The following is a 12,669-nucleotide window of genomic DNA, read 5'->3' as shown; positions in this document are numbered from 1 at the left end:
CTTTATTAATGTCTCAATATCCTGGAACGCACTTCCTGATACCACAGTGGAAATAACTTTGTGACATGGGTGAAGAAGGCTGCATGCGAACAAATAGGGGTGGGTAATAAATGCTGGCTTTATAGAGGCACCAACATCATATGAATGAACAGAAAAATAGATATTTCAAAACTCCACTGATCACTGACTTTATATTAGAAATTCCACATACAAAGACTTACTAGGCTTACTGTACCAAGGTGCCAAATTAATAGTAGATAACTTCCAACAAAACTCTGGAAAAATTATAAAGTGGCAAAGAACATGAGTATAGATGTACCATCACCTCAGGTGAATATAGTGAAATGACTAAGGAAGTAGATTGGGGGGATGAGGAGGGGGGGAATTAGTGTCAAAAAGAAACAAATGGCTTGAAAGTTAAGCTTCTAATTTTCATGATCTTTTGGTGTGTAATTCTGATTCGTACCAATTTTGTGAAAGATGATTTGGAGCAGTAAGCTCTGTGGATCATCGTCTATAACTGAGATCATCCACAGTATGAATATTGAAAAATAATTTCAATACGCTTGTCTCATTGTTTTCTTTTACAGAAGACATACATATTTACATTTCTTTTAAGCTCCCGTCTTTTCATTCGACCTTATGAACTTCTAGCAAAGGTTTGCCTTATGTGCATCGAACAACAGAGACTGAATGAGACCATTTTGGATAAGGTGAGACTGCCAAAGGAACGTTCTATTTGCCTGAACCAAATGTCAAAATAACTATTTTTTGAGACTTCCCTGGTTAATGCAGTAGGAGCTTTAACTTGTGTGATACAAATTATATCCTTTTCTTCAGTAAATTTTTAATGGAAGAAGGATTGCTTGATGTCCGCACATTCACCTAGCTTCACTATTAGTCCACAAGCATATGTTTCTTTAGTTTAGGGGGTGGCATGGTGACGTAGCAGTGGCAGAGACCCGGGTTCGATGCTGACTACGGCTGATGTCTGTATGGAACTTGTATGTTCTCCCCGTAACCGCGAGGGTTTTCCCCGGGGTGCTCCAGCTCCTGCTGCATTCCAAAGACGTACAGGCTTTTCTCAGTTAATTGGCTTTGGTAAAAATTGTCCCTAGTGTGTAGGGTAGTGCCAGTGTACGGGGAATGCTGGTTGAGGCGGACTCTATGGGCTGAAGGGTCTGTTTCCGCGCTGTATCTCTAAACTAAGTAGATGTTGTACATTTCACTTTAAGTCTATTACTGCTGTAATATTGGATAATTAATGAAATGTTCTTAATTCAAGGCCAAGATAAGGAAATTTGCGCCTAAAATAGTCCAGCTTTTGTACAATTGGACTGAAACATTTCCCTATGACTTTCGAGACGAGAGGATGATGAGAAACCTGAAGGACATGACCCACAGGATAGCGGCAATGGATGAGGTCAGTTATTTGTAAACAACAACTCATTCATGCTTGAATACTGGAGAAAAGTTAAGTTGATGGAATAATGCATCTAGAAAAGAGTAAAAGGAAGCACCAATCCAAGCAATAAAAACCTAAACAAACTGGGAATTGATTCCATCATTTTAACTCTTATCTGCATGTTTTTCTGGTGACAATGCAGTTTGTCCACACAAATAATCAATATATTTTTCAAATTTAAAATGTGATTTTTTAAATTTATTTTTTTATAAACATTAATGTATAACATGTAAAACAAATCCTTATTTTATCATAAGGTTCTTTGAGTCATCATTTTGTATTAATGTGTTGATGTCATTGACGTGAGTTTCCTGCGATGCAGAATATTTTAGCTACGATTTTATATTTTACTTTTGTGCTCTAAATTATCTATTTTCAACTGTGTGATTGCATGTAGTTAATCGCTGATGTATAGATAAGTAGGAGATGTGGGAGAAAGATTAGCAGTGTTATGAATGGAAAATTATGATGTGTTACTGAATTGAGGATAGAATTCAACTTCATATAATTTGCAATGGGAATTACTCCTAGAAACTGATGTTTATGGATTTTTGGCATTTATAACGGCCATGATTGCAGTCGGTTGAAATTCAGTCTAGATTTCGCTGGATTACAAAATAGAAAAACTCCCTTTTGCTTCATGCGAAGCAATTCAGCTAATCCCATGCCCCAGTCCCCTCCACGCGGCGCTATAAATACTTTGCATTCAGATACGTATCCAGCTTGCTTTTAAATGTTTTAAAACCAAAGGAGATTAATTAGGAATTTGGGCCATCGAATTCCTAATTCCTAGTCTGCTCTGTCATTCGATCAAGGTTGATCAATTTTTCACTCTCAACCCTATTCTCCTGCCTTCTCCCCGTAACCTTTAACGCCCAAGAACCTATAAATCTCCGCTTTTAAAAAATCCCAATGATTTTGCTTCTACTGCCATCTGTGTCGGTGAAATCCACAATTCACCACTTTTTGGCTAAAGAATTTCCTCTCCATCTCCATTCTAAAGGTACGTCCTTTTATTGTGAGGTTGTGCCCTCCAGTCCTAGACTCTCCCACTACTGGAAGCATTTTCCCCAAACTTACCTTATGTACCCAAAAACTGCTGACAATATTCCAAATGACCAGGACCTTATAAAGCCTCAGCATTACATCCTTGCTTTTATATTCTTGTCCTCTCGAGCTAACATTACAATTGTCTTCCATTCTACTGATTCAACCAACAAATTAACCTTTTGGGAATTCTACGCCACTCCCTTTGCACCTCTGCTTTCCGAATCCTCTCCCCATTTATAAAATAGTCTACACCTCTATTCCTACTGCCAGAGGGCATGACCTTACACTTTAATAATAATAATAATACATTTTATTTGCGGGCGCCTTTCAAAGTCTCAAGGACACCTTACAGAAAATTAACAAGAGAGAAAAAACATATAGTCGGAGTAAAATAAATAATAAGGACATCACCAATACACAAATTAAAGACAGAATTCGCTCCAAAGACAAAAAATCAAAAACACAATGTGAAGAGAGAGCAGCGGGAGCTAAAGCACGCCAGGGTCCACTCTCGCTTCCGACAGCCATCTTGGACACAAACTAACATATTCACATTACACACAAAAAAAAAAAAACTTTACTACGCTGTATTCTATTTGTTATTTCTTTGTCCACTGTCTCAACCTGTCTAAGTCTTGTTCAGACTCCCTGCTTCCTCAACACTACCTGTCCTTCCACCTTCCTTCATAGCATTTACAAACTTGGCCACAAAGCCATAAATTCCATCATTCAGATCATTAACATATAATGTGGAGTAGTGGCCTCCAACACCGACCTCTGTGGAACACCACTAGTCACCGCAGTCATCCATAAAAAGACCCCATTATTCCCACTTTTTGATTCAGCCAATCTTTTATTCATGCTAGCAGCTGGTCTCTAATGGTCTTTGACGTTAATCAGCCTCGTGCGTGGCACCTTATCGAAGCCTTTCAGAAAATCCAGCTAAACAACATCCACTGACTCTCCTTTGTCGATCCTGCTTAATACTTCCTCATAGAATTCCAACAGATTTGTCAGGCAAGATCTCTCCTTAACCAAACTATGCTGACCAACTTATTTCATAATGTGCTTCCAAGTACCCCAAAATCTCATCCTAGTAACTGACTCTAAAATCTTACCAAACATTGAAGTCAGATTAACTGGCCCATAATTTCCCTTATTTTCCCTCGATCCCTTCTTAAACAGTGGAGTAACATTTGTGATTTTCCAGGCCTCTGGAACAATTCCTGACTCTAGTGATTCTTGAAAAATCTTTCCCCCACAATCTCAGCAGCTACCTCTTTCAGAATGCTGGGGTGGTTCACATGACATCCTCCTTCAGACCTTTCAGCTTCCCAAGCGCCTTCTCCTTAGTAGTCACAAAATGCTGGAGTAACTCAGCGGAACATTCTCCTAAGTAGTAGTGATTGCATTCGCTACTGCCCCTGACGTGCTTGAATTTCTGGCATGTTTATTTAATCTTATTAAATCTTTCCCCCATTACCTTGGCAGTGCATCCTTAGCATTTACACTATAACACTTATCTTAAAGACGGCCAGGAAGTATCTTCCAGGTCTAAGTTAATTGCAGCTAGATATATGAATAAGCTCAGCTTTTCAGGATGAACCATACAACAAAAAAGTTTAAGGTGAGGAGTAAGGACGTTGGACGGGAACTGAGAAAATAAATATTTTCACAGAGAGAGTGGTTGCAATTTGGAGCGCAGTGTCTGAGATTTGATATTTACATGACATTTAGGAGGTATCTGGATGATTTAGGAAATATCCAGGTATCTAGATATCTAGTATCTTCCATAGATTCTGGAAGTATCTATGAATCATAAATGCCTTGAATCAACAAGGACCAAGTGCTGATAAAAAGGTTTAGTATAGATGTGTACTTGATATCAGCATGGACACACTGGGCCATGGGGCCTCTATCTATGACTCTTACAATGAATCCTAAATATCGTCCCAATAAATGATAATTGTATTAAATTATGGCATTTGTTGCTGGGTTAAGTTTCTTCTTGGTTTCCATGACTTTACAACTTTGATGGGGTAGGGCTTATGCTTGTACCTGACCATTGGGCTTGACACAGGCTGACTTCCCCAGCATTGGGGTCATTATAATGTTGGTACATTTCTAATGAACATAGTCACTGGGTTAATTGCTTGGGATGGAGAGAAAAATATGATCCTGTATCAAAAAATAATATTTGAGATTTGCTTTGCTCAGAGCATTGGTTATTCTTAGATGTATTCCTGCAATATGACATTTTGCTATAATTTGTGCCTCATTACGACCAGCCTGTTGACATTTTGACAGCCATCTATTGTTGTCATTTCAACTGGAAAATAATGAAAATGATCCCTGAGATAATGGAATGAATGGTTCCAAGAGCATTTTCCCTCATTCCCCCAGCGCTTAAGTTCACAACTGCTGCCCATAGTTCTCTGTCAGCTGACTTCCCTGGTGCTCCATGGACTGATCAAAAACAAACATGCAGAAAAGAGACCTCGAGCAGGAATGGCTGTTGACACAAAGCCCCAATTGTCGAGTCCAAAATGAACAAAAGCAGCAATAGAACTATTTTTTTTTAGATTAATTTCTAACAACTGTTTTGTTTATGATAAATGGATATAAATCTTCTGGGCAGAATTTCATGGAAATTTATTAATTTGGTAGAATATAAACTAAAAATTATTTATTTTTGTGCAAGCATCTATGAGGAGCACAGATTCCTAAATGGTATTTTTTTTAATTCAGACATGTCTGGAAATCAGACTGTTTGAAATATTCATAAGAAATTATGCTGCTTTTCAGTGATCTTGGCATCAACTGAAATCGTTTTCTACACATCAATTCCTTTATTGAATCTTGCCGCCTTGGCTATTTTCTTTCTTATTTCCAAACTGCTCAGAGCAATGTAAATCACAGCTTGTGGATGAATTAAAAAATAGATTGTGAAAACTGACCTTTTTGTTGTGATGCACAGTAACATAATGTTGTAATGGATGTTCCCTGGGTCCAACAGTAATTTTGATACATCCTACCATTATTCTCCAGTTTTCCATCTGTTTGTTAAATTCATTTAGTAACTGGAACTTTGAATTTTGCAAGGATGTAGAATTCATGAAATTGAATTTGCTTTCCAATATATATCTATCTATATACTTTTAAAACTGAGTGTGTGTTTATTTGTGGATGTCAGATTTGGCCTTTGATTCCTTGGTCTGCCAAAACCACACACAAAAACTCCGAGATTTTTTCCATTTCGCTAGCAAATTCACTTTTACATTCACTAATGCACTCCTCAAAACATTTGGACATTTTTTTGTACACATTTTTAATAAAATCCTTCCCCCCCCCCCCCCCCCACTCACTCATTTTGTCGCCTCCTGCTGGCCAGCGACCATAACGGCTGCAGACGCCCAGCTCTGCTCGAAAACGGCAACATTTTTCCCAACGGCTGGTGCCCGGCTCTGTCACGCTGCCTCAAGCCAAACATCAGATGTTTAACCGCTGCTTTTCGCCGTCGGGCGAAAAGCAGCGGGGGAACAGCCAGCGTGACAGAGCCGGCGTGTCAGAAGCGCCGAGGATGCAAGGCCTCACAGTCTCTGATGGGGCCGCTTTCACAGACTTAACCGTCAGCGGCCCCTGTGTCCCGCCTTTAACCAGGGCTCTGGGAACTCGCCATCTCATGGGGACGAGGCTTCCAGAGGGAAGGCAGGGACAACTTCGGATCCAGCAGCAGAGTGGCTCCGTTAATGCATTCATTCCACAGTGAGTTCAGTTTGGTAACAGCACCCTTCCCCCCCCCCCCCACTCACTCATTTTTCGCCTCCTGCTGGCCAGCCACCATAACGGCTGCTACCCGGCTCTCCTCCAAAAACGGCCACATTTTTCAAATTTCCCTAGCGATTTTCGCTGCTGCCGTCCGGCTCCACTCCACTCCCCCCCCCCCCCCCCGGCCCGGCTCTGCTCCACTCCCCTGGCCCGGCTCTGTCACGCTGGCGGAAGACACAGATCGGCTTTCGCCGTCCCCGCGGGCTTGCACTCTGCCAAAACCCCGCGTGTCAACGGACTGTCGGCCCGCAGGCGCATCTCGACGGGCGTACGCAGCGTCTCGACGAGCGTACACAGCGTCTCGACGTGGTATGCAGCATCTCGATGGCGTACGCCTTGCGCGTGGCGTTGTGGGATGATGTCAGGCCGCCCCCCCTTGCAACCGCGCGTTGCGAGAACAGACCCAACGGGTCTGCACTTGGTCTAATATATATATATATGTGTGTGTGTGTGTATATATATAGATAGATAGATAGATAAATATATAATGAATTTGTGAACTGCAATAGTTGAAAGTTGTCTTGATTGTTTAATCTATTTGCTTCTGCTGTCAAGAGAAGGCCAGGGTTTGACTTGTCAGAATTAGATTTCTTATCTTTATTCAATTGCCTACAAAGGTAGTTCTGCTATAACACTTTTTTCCATAACGAATTGGAAATACTGTTGGTGATTAATCAGGGAATGCTCTCTGCATTACGTGGGCCACATAAGTTATAATGTGATTTCGATCGGGAACTATGCCACCATTTAAATGTTAAATGGAGCTTTTAAAAAGTCTTGCAGGAAAAAAGTCTAGAGGAAAAATTGCTTCCATGTAATCTGCCCGCAGAAACTGGACACCTTTGCCTCTTAAGAACACAGCTAATATTTTAACCGTGGTTGGCCATGGAAATTGACAAATGATCACTTCTGTTGACACTTGTGCATCGGTACTCTGAAACAATGTAACATGCAGTCATCGGCATTTTAGCTTGCAGTGATAATAAACTAATGCTATTGAAAAGATGTTAATTATTGAAAATCTTGTAGGAAATTGACTTTATTATTGAAAATCTGTAACACTTGAACCTAAACTTTCTTCATTGATATTTTTGTTTTAATAATGTGATTTTTCTATAACATGAGGGTGTCATTCTCATGTTCTAGCAGAACATTATCTGGTTATGAATATCTTAACATCCTATTCAGATTAAATTACATTAGGCATTATTTGATGACGGAGTTGTTAACAACGCAAATTATGCTTCTATTTTGCTTCACGTAGTTTATTTTGAATTTAATGCACTTGTAGAATTTACTGCTTTACTAACAGTTCATCCAATATTCCTGGTGGGCTATAGTTTTATGGACCCAGAGCTAAATACCAAGCTACCTGATATACTTGTGTGAGTCTAGACAATCAGAGATAATGGGACCTTTTCTTTTACTATTCCAGCTCGAATCCATGGATATTTATCAAAACGATCATGACATCCACTTCTCACATTGCATCCCTCCTTCTGCCACTCTGTTATGACATTAAGTAATTTATCATCTATTGAGAATCAAATCTTGATTTAGATAAATTCATACCATGAAATTGTTCCAAATAATTTAGATAAATTAATGTAGGATGACAGCACTTAGCCAAAAGGCAAACTGCTAAATGGAGGACTTGACTTTGATTCCGTTCCGTGGCTGCTCCATGTCACTGGCGGGTAAATGGCAAGATTCCATTTTTATCTTTAAAATGTTCCAGAAAAATAAAAGAGCGGAATCTGATTTTCACAAACTTTCAACTAAACTGTAAAGACTGGAGATAGAATTTGGATCAAAAGTAAAGCCACCTATTATTTACTGGTTATGCTGTGCTTTAAATAAGGACAAATAGGAAATACAACCTTAATTTTGGTTTGTTTGCAGAAGACTGCGAGTAATAAAAAAGCTGTTACGTTTTTCAAGCCTGAACTCTTTTATGTGCTTCGATGAGCAAAAAAACATCACAGTAATATTAACCCCACTTAACCAAATATCATTCCTTTTGTTTGGAGATGGAAAGTCCATTTGGAAATAGTCATAAATCTCCCCCCCACCCCCTCTATGCCAGCTGGCAGCTTTATCTCACCTAAGCTGTATTGTCTTTGTGCTGTTTCCCTTCCTTTTCATCTTCCACGCAGTCTTATTCTGCTCACAAACCAAGGTTTTAAATAAAATTAGACTGTGTGACCCGTTGTGTCCCAGTCACATGGGAGTCCTGGTCCCCCAACGCAGCCCATTCCCCAATTCAATATTCCACCACTCACCTGTTTCCCCCAATGCAATGGCGGGAATGTTCTGCAGCCAGGGGAGGGGGACGGCTTCAGGCGGGGCCTGTCGGGGATTTGGTGGGGGGGGGTGTGGGGGAGGGGGTGTAAGGGGGAAGGGGTGTAAGGGGGAGGGGGGGATGTGGGGGAGGAGGGGGGGGGGGGTGCGTGGTGGATGGGGGGGGGGTGCGTGGGGGATGGGGGATGGGTTGTGGGGCTAGGGGTTGTGGTGGTAGGGGAGGGGGTGTATGGGTGGTAGGGGAGAGTGTGGGTGGTAGGGGGGAGGGGGCTTCTGGCCTGGCGGGTTCTGGATGGGTGGCTTCTGGACGTGGTCACGGACTCAGCCTGGCCTCCGGGGCTTTATAATAATAATAATAAATTTTATTTAATGGGCGCCTTTCAGACATCTCAAGGACACCTTACATAGTAATCGGAATAACATATAATCGGAATATAACAAGTAATAAAGACATCACAGAGACACAAATTAAAAACAGAATTCAATCCAAAAACAGAAAATCAAAAACACAGTGTGAAGATTATCTTGAACATACTGCTTGAGGAGGTGATGGAGGCTGATTTTTGTCAACATTTAAGAAGTACTTGGATGAGTCCGTGATTTGTCAAGGCATAGAAGGCTAAATGCTGATTAGTATAAATAGCTACTAAATTATCATCATGGACCACCGAGTGGACGGAAGGAAGAGCCTCTTTTGTGCTGTACGAATCTATGACTCTGATAGTAAAGCTTCTCGAAAGACTCACAAAAGCCAGGAAATGCAGAAATTCCGTAAGCTTTGCAGGGTGAAAAAATGCAACAAAGCGTTAAACATAATAATTGGTCTTGAGAGATATGATCAAAACTTACAAGTAATTTCAGGGTTTACTTGCTTCGTAATTTTAAATATACTCATAAGAATAGAATATACAGGACATGCTGGATAGTTACAAATTGGATCACAATGAGCAATGGCAGACTTACTGGTTTGGAACTTGGCTCCAGTAGTGAGTCTTCCACACCTGCTGCTACCCCATGTGTAAAGTGTACACATACCTTTGTCGACTGCATCTGTCAACCTGCTATTGAATGTCATTCTGCTCTATAGTGGCATGGTCCTGGGTATAAGTAGGGCAATCAATGCATGATACCATGCCATCATGTTTGCAGCAGATTAAACCTTACCCACAAAACAGCAAAAGGTCATCCGCAGTTAACTCCGTTACCGTCCTTGGCAGTACCAGCTGCCAAACTTGCTAAACAGCGGGAAAGTTTCCAAATATTCCAGAGATATGTGACATTCAAGCATAATCAAAATGAAATAATTAAGAAATCAAATAATCACAAAATACACTTGCTAACATATATAAAAACAATTACATGGATTTCTTTTTATCATGAATTACTCAATTCTTTCTTGGTGTCATACAGCATGGAAACAGATCCTTTTGCCAATGTGTCCCATCTACACTAGTCCCACCTGCCTGCATTTGGCCCATATCCCTCTAAACCTGTTCTATCCATGTACCTGTCTGAATGTTTCTTAAACATTGCAATCGTACCTGCCTCCATGACCTCCTCATGCAGCTCGTTCCATGCACCTATCACCCTTTCCCTGAAACGGTATCCCTCAAGTTCCTATTAAATGTTTCCCCCCTCACCTTAAACCTATGTAGTCTGGTTCTAGATTCCCCTGCTCTGGGCAAGAGACTATGTGCGTCTACCCGATCTATTTCTCTCATGATTTTGGACACATCTATAAGATCACCCGTCATCCTCTTGCGCTCCAAGGACGAGTCCTAACGAGCTCAACCTCTCTCTTTAGCTAAGGCCCTCGAGCCCTGACAACATCCTCGTAAATCTTCTTTACATGCTTTCTTTCTTGACAACATATAACATGGTGCTCAAAACTGAACACAAAAATTGGCCAGCCTTTCTGCCTGTGATGCCAATTTCAATGAACTCTGTACCTGTACTCCTGGATCCCTCTGCTCTACAACACTCCCCTGATCGCACCATTCACTGTGTAGGTCCTGCCCATGTTATACTTCCCAACATGCAACACCCCTAAATTTAACTGCATTAAATACCATCAAACATTCCCCAGCCCACCTGCCCAACCGATCAAGATCGTGCTGTAATTTTTGACAACCATTTTCACTATCTCCAATGCCAACCACTTTTGTGTCATCTGCAAACTTACTAACCATGTCATGTATGTTCTCATCCAAATCATTGATATAGATGACAAACAGCAATGGAAATTCTAACTGCACCATTGTGTTGCCCATGGACTTTAGAGGCATGTTGTTCAATGCTGATATTTGATTTGTGTTATTTGCCCATTTTTAAATCATTTGTGTTGCGTTTAACTAAATTGTGCACCATTATTCTCTTTAATAATGTTTTATTAATTGGTGACTGACTGGATGTATCCTGACCAACAGTCAACTAAATGCAGCAAAATTAGCTACTGATGGTACAGCCAGGAGAAGGTATCAATGACCTTGTTTCACAGGCAGTTTTGCAGCACAAGATTATCTGTGAAGCCTTCTTAGAAGCAAGTAATGAACATGAAAAAATATTCTGAAATAGAAAGACACATCTGTTCACTGTCAGCACTTTTGTGCTGCTTTAAGAGCCCTTTTTTTCTTATTATACCATCGCAGTGAACACAATACATCCAAAGCTTCCTTTCCTTTTAGATTATTGAGGCTCAATATCCTTTCAATATACTTTTATACTATTTGTTGCAGCTTTATCTATAGATATCAACATTGCCTTTGGTACTTTGTGCACAAGTAGCAGGCCTAGAAATTATCCTGCAACTCAAAAGATGCGTTAAGTAGTTGCTATGCAGAGGGACTGCACCAACCCTGGCAGCAATATCTTGTTCTCCACATAGCCAGGATGTTGTGAAGGAAGCAGCGTTGTATGTGCAAGGACATACAATGTTCATTCCTCCACCAGTTCTGCTGTTGACTGAAAGTGCTGTTAGGTGGGAGTGTTGCAATGACGCACAAGCGCTGGTTCCAATGATGTGGAGGAAACATTGGTGGGATGGGTATAGGAAATAATTATGTGAACTAAATGGCAAGAGCAGCGAGCCTGGGGACGGATGCTGCGGAGGTAGGATTTGGATGGGAGTGACCACTTGGAAAAAAAATCTTAAAACAGGACATAACCTGAGAGTGGAAAAAAAGACACAATGTGCCGGAGTAACTCAGCAGGTCAGACGGCATTTCTGGAGAACATGGAAAGGTGACGTTTCGGTTTGGGACCTGTCCTATTCATGTTCTCCAGAGATACTGCCTGACCCGCCCAGTTACTCCAGCACTTTGTATCTTTTTTTGTAACCCAGCATGTGGCGTTCCTTGTGCTTACACACCCTGAGTAAAGATTCACTCCTCAGGCCCAGTGGTCCCCTTTGAGCAAAGCAGAAGCTATCCTCTCGTCCTATTCAGATGTGTAACTCTGCAAGTTGCTCAGAAAAAAATTGAAGCAATCGCAAATGGAACAGATAACTGGAAGTTCTGGGTTATTCTTGAGCATGGAACGTATGTGTGTTGGATTGCAATCTGCAGTTAGTTTCTCCCATGTCGAGGGAACCACATTGTGAGCACTGAATGAAGGGCATCACCCACCAGAGCGCACACTAGTGAATCATTACTCCATCTGCATCTCTGGATGATGGGAAGGGAGGAGCTTAAAGGGCTGGTGCTCAAAATCCTATGGTTGCGTCCAATTGTTGTCACTTTAATCCTCCATTCCAGTCACACTTTGACCTCTCTGCCTTTGGCCTTTACCCACAAAACAGCATCTCAGCATCTGGCCCATATAATGGCCCACAAGAATTCACGCCGATTTCACCAATTTTAGATAACCAGTCTGTATCATAATCATAATAATCATGAACATGACCTCTGAAGGGAGGCATTAACATTTATTGTCTACTGTTTTTCTCTCTCTGCGAATGCTGCTTGATCTTGTTGAGAATTTCCTGTTTCCCCCCCCCCTACCCCCAGATTTCTAGTGTCACCACTGTT

At 41.1% G+C, this 12,669-nt stretch overlaps 1 protein-coding gene across 2 annotated transcripts in view; it reads left to right on the top strand.

Moving 5' to 3' along the window:
* rasgef1b (RasGEF domain family member 1B) overlaps positions 1–12,669 on the top strand; it is an 85,154-nt gene that overhangs the window by 28,512 nt on the left and 43,973 nt on the right. For both annotated transcript variants that reach the window (XM_033024059.1, XM_033024067.1), the window contains exons 3-4: positions 591–713; positions 1,286–1,423. In XM_033024059.1, coding sequence (XP_032879950.1) covers positions 591–713; positions 1,286–1,423 — 261 coding nt within the window. The remainder of the gene's footprint in view (positions 1–590; positions 714–1,285; positions 1,424–12,669) is intronic.

The sequence above is a fragment of the Amblyraja radiata genome, chromosome 1 (assembly GCF_010909765.2).
Source record: "Amblyraja radiata isolate CabotCenter1 chromosome 1, sAmbRad1.1.pri, whole genome shotgun sequence".
In the NCBI taxonomy this organism is placed as follows: domain Eukaryota; kingdom Metazoa; phylum Chordata; class Chondrichthyes; order Rajiformes; family Rajidae; genus Amblyraja; species Amblyraja radiata.
The sequence above is the reverse complement of the archived record's forward strand: the minus strand, read 5'-3'. Positions and strand labels throughout refer to the sequence as shown.